We start from the raw sequence: 18,005 nt of genomic DNA, 5'->3' as shown, positions 1-18,005 counted from the left end.
ACAGTAGGGCTTTTCAGGCTAAGGATCCATGAAAGATCCAGTAGGTGATAAGAAGAGTTCCTCAGCAAGGGAGAACCATCATTGTGGTCATCCAAAAAGCAAAATTCAGCAGATACTGGAAATCTGAACCAGTAAAGAAAATGATGATATGAAAATAATGGTTAATGACCTAATGGTTATTAATCTGTAACATTATCCATCTGAAGAGCTGAAGGAAAAGCTGGGCAATTCCTTGCTCCATGGAGGGCAGATCCAGCCAGAACCACACTGAATAAAAACTGGCAGGAGGGATCCCGAGAACATGGAAAGAGAGATCATTTTGGTGGGTAGCAGCCAGGCCATAAAGCAAGAGATGCCACTTCCTCAGGAAGAAGAAAATAAACAGAGCCCTGGAAGAACTCCATGTCAAGGAGCATGATATTTTTGGGTTCAGATCTTGCATCAAAACTGAGAAGGATGAGGAAAGATTATAAGTATACAGCAGTATAAGTGGGAAGTTGGGGAGAGGTGGTTGAGAAAAGTGAGAGTGGAGAGTTGGATAGAAACTGGTAGGTGATTGAGGCAAGATGAGGAAGGGATGATGAGCAGGTGGAGGAGGGGGCTAGAAAAGATGAACAAAAGGAGAATATAATTAAGTGGACTGGAGACTGTGTGTGGGATAACAACACAGGTGTGGGTGAGCTGAAGTTGTAAAATGTAATGTTCTTTCCATTGTGTTGAAAGCTGCACAAGTGTAACGTGAGGTGCTGTCCTTCCAATTTACATTTGGCTTCTCCATAGTAATGGAGAAGTCCAAGGACAGATAGGTTGGAGTGGTAGCAGGAAGTGAAGTTGAAGTGATATGCAACTGGAAGCTTGAGCTGGCTATTGCAGAGAGTCTTGGTGCTCCACTAAATTGTTAACTAATGTACTCAAATGTGGGAGGTTACATCATGAGCAATAAATGCAGTAAACCTGTTTGGAAGTATTTCGTGGAAGGGCTGTTTAGGTCTTCAGGATGGTGGTGAGGGAGGAGGTGAAGGGACAGATGCAATACTGCCAATGGATGCAGAGAAAATGTCAGGAGATGGGGTGGGGTGTGTGGGAATGGCTGAGTAGAGCAGCAGAGAGAGGTTCATGCAGAAAGCAGGTGGGGGTAGGGGAAGATATGTGGGATGATTAGTGGTGGGATCACATAACAGCTGGCCAAAATGGTGGATGATGACAAGTTGGATGGAGAGCCTGTGGGGTGAAAGATGAAGGAACTCTATCATTGTTCTTTATGATGAGAAGACAGGGTAAGAAATGGAGAAAATAGTGTGAGGGCTCCATCAACCCTAGTAGAGGGTGGGCATCTTGAAAGTCCATCAGCTTAAGCTTCATCTGGACACTGGACATTGACTATATAGATAAGTTGGTTAGGAACAGGGAAGTAGATATCAAAATGATGGAGGGCATGAGAAATGCCTGGAATGCAAGTAAGAGGGGACTGGACAAAGGGAGATGGATAGAATTCGGGTATGAAGAAATGAGTTCAGTGGGATAAGAGCAGGCAGTAACAATGGGTCTACCAAGGCACTCCCATTTTTGATTCTTGGGCAAGAAATAGAATTAAGCAATGTAGGGTTGTGGCATCATGAGGTTGGAGACTGTGGAGGGGAGATCTCCTGACATCAAACAGCCTGGGAAATGTGGCCTGGTGTTATTTACTGCAGAGACTCTGCAAGTCAGTTCCAGATAGCAATAGCACACTATTGCCCAGCAGGTCTGAATGACAAGGTCAAATTTAGTTAGAAGTAAGTGGAGTGCTGCATGTTCCTAGGGGGTGAGATTGGAGAGAGCAAGGGAAGTAGACAGTCAAGGGGAGAGGATGCACATTAATGCTACTCCAATAGCTTTGATGATGCAGCACGCATGCAAAGAAAAAAAACAAATTGGGCAAATAAAAAAAATAATACACAGAACATCAACTGCAGGGTCCCCAAAATTGAGTTTACAGGCTGCAGAGTTAATTCCACGCTGAGGCGATTTAAGCTGGTTCAAGAGCCAGATAGCTGCAGGGCAATAACTGCTCCCAAACCAGGCGGCATAGGACCCAAGACTCCTGTACCTCCCGCCCAATGGTAGGAGTGAGGAGGACAAGTTAAACACGGGCAAATGGGATGGGCTCAGGTGGGATATCTTGGCTTGCACGGAGAACACGGTTCGTTTACCACTCTCAGTTCCCAAAGCTTTAATCTGGCTCGATGCTTTAATCAGCATGGAATTGTGTGGCTGAACATCGGTTCATTTTCCATTCTTCAGCCTTGACGCTTTAATCTAATTCAGTACTTTAATCGGCACGGACTAGTGGAGCTAAACACCAGTTTGTTTCCTGCTTTAATCTGGTTTGAAGTTTGACGTGCAAATAACAAAAAGTCACCCCAGCGATGGCTGCACCTGTATTCTCAAGGTCAAATTCAGGACATCGTAAAATTGCTAGTTTGTTTAGACAGTTCAAAAGCATGTATCTGAAATGGAAATTACAGGCTGCAGATTGCAGTGATAGTCATTCAGAAGGTATATACTCTAATAGAATATGACCCCACTCCACACCATCAGAAAACTGTCTCTGTGCACTGACCTCTATCTTGCTCAGACCAGGCGACAACTCTCAGACACCTCCTCATACCTACCTCCACACCACTGTCACCCCACCTGGCCTCTTCCACCAAGCCTCTTTCCCCTCACCCCATCTTTTTATTCTGGCATCTTCCTCCTTCATTTTCAATCCTGAAGCAGGGCCTTGGCCCGTAACATCCTCTGTTGATTCTTTTCCAAAGATGATGCCTGATCTGCTGAGTTCTTCCAGTGTTTTGCGAGTGTTGCTAATAGAATATCCAGTAATTTTATAAGCTGCCCACAAAATGTTGCTGTACACCACCAGCAGCATTTGATAGCGAACAAATCCAGACTATCCAGTTTCTCTTTATAACCTAAATGCTACATTCCAGGCAGTGCCATGGTGAGTCTCCTCTCCACCTTCAATCGTGCATTCACTTCCCTTTTAAGGGGCAGCAATCAGAAATGTACACAGTAATTCAGCTGTGACCAAACCAATGTTTTTTAAAGTCATGTAATAATAACCTCAGTCTTAAATTCAATGCCTCACCTAATGAAGTTTCGTATCCCATCTGCCTTCTTCACTATTTCATCTACCCACGTGCTGCTGCCAGGGACCTTTCATTTACAACCACAGACCGTCATTGGTAAATGAATTCAAGTAACCCATGAGCCAGCTATATCACTCACTTCCACACTTACAACCATTCTCTCTGTGGGCAGAACCTGTAGAAAATCATAAAGTGGTCATGTCTGCCTGTCCAGTATGGGCCTCCCTTCATTTCTAGCTGCCAGGAACATTGTCTTCTATGATCTGCTATCCACAACCTTATTGCTTCTCTTCTGTTCCTCTTGCAGGAGGATCTATGACAAGGGCTGAGCCTTCTGATGTTGTGCAAGAAGGATTACTCAATGATGATGTACGAAGGATGTCCTGGGAATACCGCAAGCTGCCCCTAATGTTGTGCATAAACTGGAGTTTAACTTTCAGGAACCTAATAAACCCCGAGTGATCTCACGACTTTCACAGTTGTGGTACTTCACTACACTCACTGGATTCATGTAACAAGGAGGAATCGATTTTTTTTTAAACTTTAAAATAAAATCAGTGCAGAGCCTGAACTAGACAGGAGATCACCACCTCCTCCCCCACCTCCGCCACCAATCCCCCAAGTTACAGCTCACCAGGTAATGAAAATTTACCCTAACAAAATTCACAAATCACTAGCCAAATCTTAAAATACATTTTGAATGCTTTGTTGTTAGTATTCCTTTGGCTTAATAAAAACACCTGAATCATGCTGAGCAAAGCAATAGGAACATTCTGGTAACACACATCAAAGTTGCTGGTGAACGCAGCAGGCCAAGCAGCATCTGTAGGAAGAGGTGCAGTCGACGTTTCAGGCCGAGACCCTTCGTCAGGACCTGACGAAGGGTCTCGGCCTGAAACATCGACTGCACCTCTTCCTACGGATGCTGCTTGGCCTGCTGCGTTCACCAGCAACTTTGGTGTGTGTTGCTTGAATTTCCAGCATCTGCAGAATTCCTGTTGTTTGGAACATTCTGGTGTTTATTTAATTTCTTGAGTGTATTAGTCACATTACAAATGTTATATGAAATATTGAGTTTCAACTAAATAAAATATAAAAAAGGAGTAAGAATTCCACGTTGACATTTATATTCCTTTTTGGCACTGAGGTCACCTAAAGATATCAAGGTTTATATCCAAATGTAAATTTATAGTCTCATTCACAAGGGAGACCTTTTCTAACTATTATTATTAAAGTTTATAACTTTTCATTATTATACCAAGCATAATTATGATTCACTCCATGTGGATAAGTGGAAACAGTAGTCTACATGCAATCTTCCACTTTAGAAAAGTTTCATAATTTGTTCAAGGCAAAATGAGTTTTATTTTACCTCTATTCTGGAACGTTGAAGTAGATCAACAGACCACTTGTAAGATGCACAATGGCAGAAATATTCCCGTATGCGTCATTAGTATCTCTTCAGGACCCTCATAAGAAACAGTTTGGCACATTTAACTTTAGTTAGATATATCTAGTAAACAAAATTCTTTCAGCAGTTTTGTTAATTTAGCCAATTTCCGGGTTTTAATAACAAATCCAGTGTATTAAATAGAATTCATTGGTCTGAAATCTCCCAAGAATCCACTTCCCCCGTGGCAGATATGCAAGCAGATTTGAGCAGCTTACTTGGAAATTCCTCTCTGGTTTCAGGATCAAGCTGTTGAGATGATTAAAAATCTTGACCCAGCTATAATATATCACTCTGTGGGTGGAACAGGAACAAATTCAGAAATTGTTGAGCTGATCTGGAGATAACAGTACAAAGACAATTTTGTTTTTTTGTCTAAACATAAGTGAGGATTTTCTTCTGGCTACAAGAAACTAAAGTACAACTAAACCTACAACGGAACATCTTATCTTCATTATTTATCCAGCAAAGGGAAATATGTAGATGCTTAACACTTAAAGTAACATTATTATGCTCAATCCCAGTCAATTAAAAACATTTATTTCTCAACTTAGGATGATGTAATTCAACCATTATATAAACTGGATCCAAAATCAGTATGTTAAGTAAAAGAAGGCAGAGGGTTGGTTTTGTGATTGGAAATTTGTGAGCAGTAGCGTACCACAGGTATTGTATTGGTAACAAACAAAGAGAAAATCTGCATATGTTGGAAATCCAAGCAACAGACACAAAATGCTGGAGGAACTCAACAGGCCAGGCAGCATCTATAGAAAAAAGTACAGTTGACATTCCAGGCTGAAACACTTCAGCAGGACTGGTATTATATTGGTGTTAGGTCTCTCATGTTTGTTATATACATTATCAGTTTGGATATGAATGTAGAAGATATAATTGGTCTGCAGATGACATGAAAATTGGTGTTGCTTATAGTGAGGCAGATAGTTGTAGGTGACAGAGTAATCAACAACAGATGGAATGTAATCTTGATAACTATGTGAAGATACCCTTACTAATAAACCCAAAGTGCAAGATCTGCACAATGAATGGTTGAGCAGCAGTGAATATTGAGGAATATAAGGAAAATAACATACAAATCCAAAGATCTCTAAAGGTGGCAGATAAGGTGGCTAAGAAGGTATATAAAATATTTATCGTTAATAGCTGAGGTAGATTATGGTACAGCTTTCTAAATGTTAATTAACTACACACAGTTCAGATTGGCACAAAATAGGAAGGACACAAAGGCACTGTAGACAATGCACAGGAGATTCACCAGGACGTTCCCTGAAACAGAGTAGATCAGTTATGTGAAATGACTAGATAAACTGGATTTTGGTTCTTATGGAGTGCAGGAGGCTCTGGGTGGACGGGATGGGGGCAACCTGATAGATTTACAAAATTATGGGGGGGAATAAATAGGGAATATTTTCCCAATAGCAGAGTTATCTAAAGCTAGAGGCTATAGACTTAGGGTAAAATGTAAAAGATTCAGAGAATCTAAGCAAAAGTTTTTTTTATCTTCAGGGTGGCTGGAATCTGGAATGGTCTGCTAGAGAAGACGGTGAAGACAGATACTAACACAACATTTAAGTATCAAGATGGCAGCTGACTCAGCAAGGTATAGAAGGCTGCCGACCCAATGGAATTAATAAAGAATGACTTGATGCTCAGCATGGACACAAGAGATAGGGAGCCTGTTTTTATGCTGTATTATTCTCTAATTTTAAAAAAGCAACAGAAAAAAATTGGGAGAAAAGAGTAATATCTTTAAGACAGATAAAGGGCAAGGTTAAGTTTCTTGGAATTAAGGATTTTTTAAAAATATATTTAATTATTGACTGCATATAATAGCACAAATCTCAGCCAACAAGGAGGTGATGGGATGTCTTCTTCATCAATTTGCTTAAAGACCAAAATACATTTAATTGACCAGGATTTACCTCATGGATGTAATTTATCCAAGTAGGTAATCCTATATTCACTTTAGTTTGTGAGATAATTAACCTAGATAAAATCTGTCGCAAGCTTAGTTGTATATTTGTCTTCCATTTCTGGTTGAGAATCTGCTAGACTATATAAATTATCAATCCGCTGTAGATGGATACCACTGTAAGTCCTGCCATAACACATACCTTGTCTCCAATTTGCGGCCAAAAAGTTCCATTCAAAAGGTTCAAAGGAACATCTAAACAAGCCCGATGCATTTTGGAAACAAGCCCTGTGGACTGATGAAGTTAAAATAGACCTTTTTGGTCACAATGAGCAAAGGTATATTTGGAGAAAAAGGGGTGCAGAACTTCATGAAAAGAACCCCTCTCCAACTATTAAGCACAGGGGTGGATTGATCATGCTTTGGGCTTGTGTTGCAGCCAGTGGCACGTGGAACATTTACCGGTAGAGGGAAGAATGAATTCAATTAAATACCAGCAAATTCTGGAAGCAAACATCACACCGTCTGTAAAAAAGCCGAATATGAGAAGAGGATGGCTTCTACAACAGGATAATGAACCTAAACACACCTCAAAATCCACAATGGGCTACCTCAAGAGGCACAAGCTGAAGATTTTGCCATGGCCCTCACAGTCTCCTGACCTAAACATCATCGAGAATCTGTGGATAGACCTCAAAAGAGCAGTGCATGCAAGATGGCCCAAGAATCTCACAGAACTAGAAGCCTTTTGCAAGGAAGATTGGGCAAAAATCCCCCAAACAAGAATCGAAAGACTCATAGCTGGCTACAAAAAGCGTTTACAAGCTGTGATACTTGCCAAAGGAGCTGTTACTAAGTACTGCCAAGCAGAGTGCCCAAACTTTTGCTTCGGGCCCTTTTCCTTTTTTGCTATTTTGAAACTGTAAAAGATGGAAATAAAAAAAGTTTTCTTGCTTGAAATATTAAAGAAGTGTGTCATCTTTAACTTTATGCCTTTTGGAAATCAGTTCATCTTTTACTTGCTTAGCTATTCACAGTAACATAAATTTTGACCGGGGTGCCCAACCTTTTGCATGCCATTGTATGTCTGTGGCACTTTCAAAGCAATCTTGAACTTCCGGAGTTTATGTTGTTCATCAATTCCTTTCATTATCACATAGTGAAAACCAAAAGAGAGTTTTGGTGTTAACTTTTTTTCCCGAATTAAAAGCTTTTTTTTACAGAGGAATAAGCCAAGGTCCTGTAAATTAATTACCTTGAGGCTTTATTGTTTTCAAAGATGTCTTGAATCAATCCATTTTGCTTTCATATTTTAGTTTAGTATAATTTTACTGAGGGTTTTAGAGTGAGCATGAGTGCTTATTAAATTTTATATAATCTGTAGTGCCTCAATTTCAATCTAATATTCCAAATTACTGTGTGTGCAAGGTCACCTTTATTTCATTGGGGAGTAAAGATTACTTAATGAAAATGGCTTTTTGCAATGGGAATTAGGAAAGGTAGATCAGGAGGCAGTTCACATTGTCATAAGTTTGCTAAGAAATCAATCTTCAGTGAACAGTTTACAATTGAATTCTGCATCTATTTTAGTCATTCCCACAAATGCAGAAACTAGCAATGGCAAAAAGGGCCAAATTAAAAATTAACGCCAGGAAATGAAGGGGGATGGGAACCAGAGTGCCAGAACGGTTAGTGAAGTTGTCAAAGCAGATGTTGGTAAGAACTTAAAAGTTAGGAATCAAAAGGTTGAGCATAATAAATGAATAAGTAAATCAATTACAGTTTACCTATATCGAATAGATTAAAAATTGTGCAAAAGAACAGAAATATATATTAAAAAAGTGAGGCAGTGTTCACAGGTTTAACGTCCATTTAGAAATCGGATGGCAGAGGGGAAGAAGCTGTTCCTGAATCACTGAGTGTGTGCCTTCAGGTTTCTGTACCTCCCACCTGATGGTAACAGCGAGAAAAGGGCATGCCCTGGGTGCTGGAGGTCCTTAATAATGGATGCTGCCTTTCTTAGACACCGCTCCTTGAAGATGTCCATTGAGGGATGACTTCATTGAAACCTATCGAATGGTAAAAGGACTTGAAAGAGTGGATGTGCATAGGATGTTTCCTATGGTGGGAGAGTCTAAGACCAGAGGACAAAGCCTCAGAATAGAGGGGCGTCCTTTTAGAATGGAGATGAGGAGGAATTTCTTTAGCCAGAGAGTGGTGAATCTGTGAAATTGTTTGTCACAGGCAGCTGTGGAAGCCAAGTCTTTATGTACACTTAAGGCAGAAGTTGATAATATTCTTGATTGGTCAGGGCAGGAAGGGATACAGGGAGAAGGCAGGATATTGGGACCGACAGGAAAATTGGATCAGTCATGATGAAATGGCAGAGCAGACGATAGGCCGAATAGCCTAACTCTGCTCCTTTGCTTGTGGTCTAGTGGAAAGCACCCGCTGAACCTCCACTAAACCCTCTAGCCCCATACTCATCCATCTGCTTTCCTACACCGGAGGATCCTGAACTGTTTATATCTGCCTCCTGAGCAACCACTTACAGAATATGTTTGAAAATCCATCACTCTGTATTCTGTTTCAGGGTGTAGCCAGCATTTTGGCACATAAGGATACTTTTGTTCATAGATTTAAATCTTACAAAAGTGTAATAACGTGGTATCCCAGTTATACTTAAAGTACCTGACTGAACCTCATAAACATTAGAGTTTGATTTAAAAATGTGAATAATGTTTATTCTGACTCTTTCGGCCATCAGTCTCCGCTTGCTTATTTGATGACCGATGCTCCTCATACTGAGCACGAGCTTTCTTTTTCATATTAGGTAGAAGCATTTTTTCTTTTTGTTGATTGAAAATCTAAGTATTAGGATGTTAACTATTGGAGAAGGTGCTATACAAAATTGTAATACACAGTGGATAGAATATGCATAGTTTTTCTAACCTTTTCATCTTTTCCTTCCTCTAGTTTAATTTTGTAATCATTTTTCACAGCTTACAATCTTTATGTTCCAGAATTATCATTCCTGTTGACTCTGCACTCACTGATCTCCGATTATGGCACAATAAAGGAAACAAAAACTTTTAAGTTACACTTTCTGATTCTAGGTATCCTAGGCTAATGACCCAGCCACCATAATCATGAATGAAACTTAATTCTTTTCTTAATCAAAGCCCATTCTTCAGATCGCACCAAACTTCACCTTTACCCTGATGATTTATCAGAAGCCATGCACATAGCTGAACAACTGTTATTAATTAATGACCAAAAAGACAAAAAGAAATAGCATCATGTTTACTGAAAAGTGAATTTTCACATTATTAGTACTTCTAAATAACCGTGATGCCAAAAGCAATGGATTTGAATAAAATTCAGTTATCTAGATGGCATCCATTAGTCTCGCGAAACCATGGATCTGCGCCTGGAAAGTCTTGCTTCAGTCTCTCCAGGGCACAGGCCTGGGCAAGGTTGTATGGAAGACCAGCAGTTGCCCAAGCAGCAAGTCTCCCCTCTCCACAACACCGATGTTGTCCAAGCGAAGGGCAAGGGCCGATACAGCTTGGCACCAGTGACATCACAGGAGTTGCCAGAGGGAGGTTGAAAACAACGTCGGACTGCCTTAGGGACTCCAACTCTGGATTTGTCCTCACGGTTTACTCCTGAAGCCTTCCCCATGAGTGGGTATGGCTGCAAGGCAGCAGAGGTTTGAAATCAGAGTTTTCCCTCTCTTAGATGGACTGCCTTCCCAGACTGACGAGCTCCATCTACCTGAAGCACTGGTTTTATGGCGCCAGGACCCGCCTTCGCCCCTTCTCCTGTCAGTAGAAACAGTTCCGCCGGGCTTAGAGGCTAAGCCACATGAGAAGGCCAGGAGATGGACTTGGTTGTCAGAGGCTATCTGAAGCACATGCCGTGAGGAGCACTTTTAGGTAGTAGGAGCTTGTCCCCACTACCACTCCTCGGCTTGACAACCTTTATCTAGCATCCTATTGTAACCCGATTTGCTAATCTGTTTGGTTTAGTATATAATGAATTGTGACTTACAGGAAATCCATACAAGTATTGCTGTTTTTCATTCTGCGCAGAAATTTTAACTATGGGGGAAACTATGTGTGACCTTGTCAAAGGCACTGATTAAGTCTAAATAGACAACATCCACTGCACCACCTGATACATCCTCAAATTCAAGTGTCTCCAAGCAGATCAGGAAAGAACTTATCCTTGTAAGCAGAAGAAGTGCTACACATGCCCTTACATTTCCTCCCTCACTACCATTCAGGGCCCCAGACAGTCCTTCCAGGAGAGGCAACACTTCACCTGTGAGTCGGCTGGGGTGATATACTGCATCCGGTGCTCCTGATGTGGCCTTCTATATATTGATGAGACTCGACGCAGACTGGGAGACCGTTTCACTGAACACCTACGCTCTATCTGCCAGAGAAAGCAGGATCTCCCAAAGGCCACACATTTTAATTCCACGTGCCATTCCCATTCTAATATGTCTATCCACGGCCTCCTCTACTGTAAAGATGAAGCCACACTCAGGTTGGAGGAACAACATCTTATATTCCATCTGGGTAGCCTCCAACCTGATGGCATGAACAATGACTTCTCTAACTTCTGTTAATGCCCCACCTCCGCCCCGTACCCCATCCGTTATTTATTTTATGTATATATTCTTTTTCTGTCTCTCTCTCCTTTTTCTCCCTCTGTCCCTCTCACTATACCCCTTGCCCATCCTCTGTGCTTCCCCCCTCCCCCTTTCTTTCTCCTTAGGCCTTCTGTCCCATGATCCTCTCATATCCCTTTTGCCAATCAACTGTCCAGCTCTTGGCTCCATCCCTCCCCCTCCTGTCCTCTCTTATCATTTCAGATCTCCTCCTCCCCCTCCCACTTTCAAATCTCTTACTAGCTCTTCTTTCAGTTAGTCCTGACGAAGGGTCTCGGCCCAAAATGTCGACTGTACCTCTTCCTAGAGATACTGCCTGGCCTGCTGCATTCTCCAGCAATTTCTATGTGTGTTGCTACCAATATCACCTGTTTGCAACATTCCTAGAGAAAACTGATATCCCACTAATAATCTAGGGCAGAATGAAAGAAAGAAAAGACTAAAAAATAAGTATTATTCGTTTGGACACAAAAGCTAAGACCTCGGGTATTTCAATTTCACGTACAAGTTTGTCTCCCTTGTGAGCCGATCTGCCCACATGCTTGATACTAAATTACTGATAAAGTCACTCTAGTCAATGCTCCATCATGGCAAGGGGATACCAACGGGATGGAAGAAGTAATTTTAACAACTTTTTAAAAGCTACGTTTATAGCCATCTGACTGTACATACATACAACCAAACAACGCAATGCTCCTCTGGCCCACAGTGTAATGAAGTTTAAGGGAATGGGGGATTCTCAGATTCCTGTAAACAATGGATTAAGTACTGACTATGTCTGTCTATGACTGTAGCGTGTTTGAATAGTGTCTCACAGCTGCTTTCTTTGGAACTAGATAAGGGATAAAGTTCACCCAGTTCCACATAAGATGTCTTCTGGCTTTTCACACCTTTTGATTTTGACAAAAGGCAGTACCTGATGGAAATTAGACAGAACATTCCTTTCTTAATTAAAGCATAAATTTGACGGATGTTCTTATCTTTGTAATTAAGTTGTGGCTCCAGCAAACCAGGTAAGACATTCTTTTCTTTAATTAAGGTGGCTGGAATGGTTATCAAACTGATTGTTCTTTTGCATCAATAGTCCATTGACTTGGCCGGAATGCTTATCAAACTGATTGTTCTTTTGTATCAGTGGCCTTATATCTTCTAACAATTCTGACATCAGGCAGTGAACTTGTTGAACCACCAGGGAGATGAGAATGTTTCTCTCCCTGATGTCGGGTCCAAGTTCACTCACCGGCTGAGCTTGAAGAAATAAACGGGTGAAAAGATAAGTAGCGATCCTTTTGTGCTGTTGTTACTTGATCCAGCAAATTTATGTTACAAGCGCACCCACAATACATATATCACACAACACACAAAACATTAGTACAAATAAGTTAATAAAATACAATTCAAAATGCGGGTGAAGTGTACAGCATAGGTAAACAATAAACAGTAAACAGCATGCTGTCCTAATGATGAGACCTCAGAGGTGGCAGAGTATTCATGAGTCTCACAGCCAGGGGAAAAGCTGTCATCTGGTCTGGCTGTCCTAGTCCTGATGCTCCTGCATCTCCTTCCTGATGGTAGTTGGTCAAAGGGATTGTAAGATGGAATCCTCAGCAATGTTTTGGGCCCTTTGTATACAACGCTTACCAGGAGAGTTGTATACGAAGGGCCCAGAACATTGCTGAGGATGATTGGGGAGGGGTGAAATGGGGAGGGAGGGAGAACCCGGTGATCCTCTCAACAATTATCTTCCGTAGGGTCTTGCAGCTTCCATACCACACAATGATGCAGCCAGACAGAAATCCTCTCGAAGGTGCTCCTGCAGAAAGTTGTTAGAATGGAGACAGAGAGCCTCAATGAGGCAGCTTTGCATGCCTCAACTTTTTTCAGGAAGTGCAGCTGCTGCTGTGCCTTCTTCAGTGTAACATTCTCACCAACTTGTTAATTTTTAGTTCATGTCTGTGCAAAATCAACTTGAATTACTGTGAGCTTTAAGTATCTGCATCAGCAGCACACATGGGCCCATCTAAAAACACATAAGCAGCACACCACAATGCAAACTACAACCAAGATCTCTGTCATACCTCCTTCCCTTCCTGTGTGCAGGTCCCACATTATTCTAATGAGCCAATTCAAAACACACATAAATGAAGTGGAGGCAAACAATCCTCACCTTTGAGGAACAGATTTAAAAAAAATACAGGTCACTTCAAAAGCAAATCCTGCTGATCATATATTCAACATGCTGTATTTCAGGTCCTCCAAAACCCCTCTCCCCCCTAACACACAAACAAACCAGTTTTGGTCCTTTAACCAGATTGCTGAGGCTTTATAAGGCACTGGGGAGGCCTCACCTTGAGTATTGTGAACAGTTTTGGGCCCCTCAGCTTAGAAAAGATATGCTGGCATTAGTGAGGGTCCAGAAGAGGTTCACAAGGATGATTCCAGGAATGAAAGGGTTATCATATGAGAAACATTTGATAGCTCTGGGTCTGTACTCACTGGAATTCAGGAGGATGGGGGGGGGGGGATCTCATAGAAACCTTTTGAGTGTTGCAAGGCCTAGACCAGAGTAGATGTGGAAAAGATGTTTCCCATGGTGGGAGAGTCTAGGACGAGGCGGCACAGCCTCAGGACAGAGAGGTGCCCTTTCAAAACAGAGGTGCATGGAAATTTCTTTATCCAAAAGGTGGTAAATTTATGGAGTTTGTTGCTACATGCAGTTGTAGAGGCCAGGTCATTGGATGTATTTAAGGCAGAGATTGATAGGTTCTTGATTGGACATGGCATCAAAGGTTATGGGGAGAAGGCCAGGAACTGGGGTTGAGGAGGAGAAAAAAGGATCAGCCATAATTGAATGGTGGAGTAGACTCGATGGGCCTAATTCTGCTCCTATGTCTTATGGTCTTTACTGCCGTAACTGTAAACAACAACTTCCAGCTCAGTACTGCAGAGGATCTACTGGATTTTCCTGTTCCTCTGCCTTAACAACCAATCACTGACTTCTAGTTATTGCTTTTTGACATCTGCATTTTGCTAATAAATTCCCTTCAAATTTTTTTAAACAAATGTAGTCTGAACCTTTAACCAATTCTAGTTAAATGAAAGCAAATAGATCTTCCATATAATGTGCACTGAATTTGAAAATAAGTCTCTATAATATGAACAGAAAAAATAATCTCAAGATTCAATTTTAAGTAGACTGCAGCTGCAAAAAGTTCTGAATTTTATCATTATTCTAAAACCTAATTAATATGTATATTAGGAGTCTTTATCAGAATACAAAAGTTTTGCTTTATGCAATCGTACAAGGTAGTATTTTACGAATTCTATACAACTTAGAGCGGAATATGAATGTTAAAATAAATTCTTTGTGAAAAGAATTAAGGAAAGTAAACAAAAGATAGTACGCAAAATAAAAGTGTTTTTCTTTAATCTCTTATTGATTGACATTGAAGTAGATTACTGGTAACATTATATCTGTACTCTTAATACTGACTGGTTGCATTCTTATTGCTGCAATAGCAGGGACCATAATCATTTGTGCATATTGTTAATGAGTGCTACATTATTGATGATTTTATAGCATCTTTATGCAAATATGAAAGAAATGGGTCCATTTAACATAAAACTGAAGCACAAAATGTTTATTTTTATTTGATTTGAACAAGACTGGTTTTAAACAAAGCTTGAAGGAAAAAAAATACAGCAATCTGCTCTACTATGCTTTTGAACATTAATTTAGGAATGGATGGCAATTCTCTTCCAAGCCCACCTAATGATTTTAAACTCTATAAATCATATCAGTATACAACAGGGCAAAGCAAAACCTAACACATCAACTAAATAATGTTTTCAAATGAACAATCTTCCCAGCTAGTTACCAACTACAATTATGTAGTTGCACTACTACACAAGTAAAAGAGCTGCCAGGCAATTTTTAATATTTGAGCAAATCAAAATTGGGTCAACTTCAACTTCATGATTGAATTTACTTTGCCACCAAGGGGAGACTGATTCAAGATATGCAAGTAATAAGTACTCAAGTATTCAGTACAGAATATATCAAGCTGCCTATGAAGTACGACATTGTTGAAATTTTCAAAGGTAAATACATTATGAAAACTTCACTGTGAATCGAACACAATAATATTAAATTTGCCACCAGCAGTAACAACTGAACATACAACATTAAATTTGTCATCAGCAAATTTGCCAATGACATACAAAGGACAAGGGGTTGGGTGGCGGTAGACAGAAAAGAGCGGTGCTTAGCTTGTATGGTTATAAATAGGTTAAGTTACTCAGGAGTAATACCTTACTGAGCGGTAAGGCCTTCTGATCATAAATCCTACCACAGAAAGGGTGGGAAGTCAAAACAAGGCCCAGTCATGATAATGGTGGAAACAAAATTGATTTGTTTGACAATTAAAAATATGCCTTATTTGTGACAATAAAATGTTTCTTTAGTAGTATTTAAACAAATAATGAGACCTCTGCGTCTTTTGTTACAATTTCTATACCCTGTTAATATTGCAACCATTTATCTTTCACATTCATTAATATTAACTTTTTTTTGGAAGAACATGCTATTTACAATTTTATAAGTAACTGTGGATTACTATCTCACCTGTAACTTCTGTAGACATTCAACAGTAGAATGACAACTGCTACAGAGTAACATGCAGTGAAAGGGGAACCAAACAATCTAGTGAGAGACCTTGTTCTGTGTTCCCAACGACCTACCTGTCAATTTAAAATAGAAAGGCAAAACATCAGAAATATATAAAGAAGCAAGGATCCAAAGATCTGCTGTTGTTTGTCCACAATATACAGTAACTTGTGAAAAAAAGAAATTTCCATCAATATACATTTTGGATACTGAAACAATGCTGATTTATTTCCTGTAGCATTCAATGCTGATCTTAGATGAAATTCACCTTCAGTGACTGTCAAAAGTAATTTCTTCAACTCAAAAGCCATAGCTGGTTTATTTGTTCAGCTACATAGACTCAGAGAAAGCAAATTGCAATTTTAATTTACATATTCTTAATTAACATCGCAGAAAACTTGAGTTAAAAAATGTTTACAGCATATGACTTTAGGCACAAAATCAATGGTAATTCCTGATGGAAAAATACTTTGACACTTCCTACAATTAAACCTAGCTAACTGTTTTTTTTTAAACACAATTCAGATCTTGTTCTTGAATCTATGACCCTAGTATTTGCAGAGACCAAAATTCTTTGGAAATTGTATTAATTTTCACACATTTCAGTTTTTACTTTTGAATAATGTAGACATTGCTATTGGCCTTAGATGCTCCCAACAGAATTGTAAAAATAAGGTCCCAAATCAGTATACCTTTCAATAAATTTTCCTAGAGCAGCTTTGAATGAATCAAAGGTAAATATCACTCACCGTTGATTCATACAAATATCACTATGCAGAATATCAATCAGTAAGTAATCGATATTTATTCTCGAAATTGAATGTTCCTTTAACAGGGAACTGATCCCATGCTTAATCTGGAATATGATGCCTATAAAAATTGCTTTCATCCAAACTTCATAAACTTTACCACAAAAACAACTAGTTTCAAAGTGATAACACACTGTTATCTTTGTACCTTACTAGGAATATATTTTTACAAATCAGTTAACTAAACATGATAAAGTCTTGGCTAAGGATTTTCTTTAGTTTCATTGTTCATCCATCCAAGCATCTTCTGCTTCCTTTTATAGAGCCAGATTTCACTACAGCTAGTTCATTTCAGAATGAAAACTTATAGCTTGAGGTTTATCAAATACCTGATGATATTTTGTATTCTCTGGACTTGACTATTCTATTGTCCTCCACTCCAGCACCAATTTTTCATACAGCTTAAAGTCCAAAAGTGTATTATCATTAATAATACACTAGTGATAATACACTAACGTGCTTTACACCAATTTCTATTCCCTTATCACTACTTGTCTATGTCTACTTATCTAGCTTGTCATTAGGTCCACCTCACATTTAAAATTCATATCCTTGTGTTCAATTGCTCACCATCTATTATCGACAACCTTCATCTCCACATTGGAAACCTGCTCCAACCCTACAAAGAACTGTACCCTGCGGATGGAGGCCTCCTGCGCCTCCGACATGGTTCTCCTCCTCCCATACCTATCTGATCAACTCAACAAAAGATAGAGGGGGGCGCGTCTTATGAGACTGTCGGAGGCCCCAAGCAATCAGGTCCTGGGACTGGGCACCCCTGGCTATCTGGTTCACTCTTAACTGATCCACATCAGCAGCCTGAATGACCCCGCTGCGCTGCAAGCAATTTAGCTGCCTCTCCAGCCGAAAAATAAAAGCAGAAAGCTTCTCCCCCTTCTCCTGAAGCATGTTCTGAAACCCCACCATGAACTCCATTGGGCTTCCTGTCAGGCCAAAAGCATGGTCCAGTGCTTGCATGTAATTGACAGCTGTCGCTATGGGATACCGCAACCCAATGGCTCTCACAACATCGGCAGCCCACCCAGTCAAACTCTCAACCAATCTCTGTCGCTTTACGTCATCAGAGCACTGTCACTTATCTAACCACTGAGAGGTCTGCTCTGCCGAAGCGTCATACCCCTCTTCCCCTTTAGGGGTGGGCGTTATTCCAGAGAATAGCTGGAGTCTACCATAGCTGGGACTTTGAACCTGGGCATTTTGACATTTATTCGCCAGAGAGGTAAGGGCAGATACTAACTCAGAATTCTCACTCTTCAATGGGGGACATGGACTAATTAGACATTCCAAATCTGACTACTCCTTCCCCTCCCTCCTCAGAAA

At 40.3% G+C, this 18,005-nt stretch overlaps 1 protein-coding gene across 1 annotated transcript in view; it reads right to left on the bottom strand.

The window, feature by feature from the left end:
• Nucleotides 1-18,005, bottom strand: part of pemt (phosphatidylethanolamine N-methyltransferase) — a 134,630-nt gene that overhangs the window by 63,573 nt on the left and 53,052 nt on the right. Inside the window, exon 3 of the mRNA XM_063058836.1 lies at nt 15,814-15,929. Coding sequence (XP_062914906.1) covers nt 15,814-15,929 — 116 coding nt within the window. The remainder of the gene's footprint in view (nt 1-15,813; nt 15,930-18,005) is intronic.

The sequence above is a fragment of the Mobula hypostoma genome, chromosome 9 (assembly GCF_963921235.1).
Source record: "Mobula hypostoma chromosome 9, sMobHyp1.1, whole genome shotgun sequence".
Classification (NCBI taxonomy): domain Eukaryota; kingdom Metazoa; phylum Chordata; class Chondrichthyes; order Myliobatiformes; family Myliobatidae; genus Mobula; species Mobula hypostoma.
This window is presented reverse-complemented; position numbering and strand designations above follow the sequence as displayed.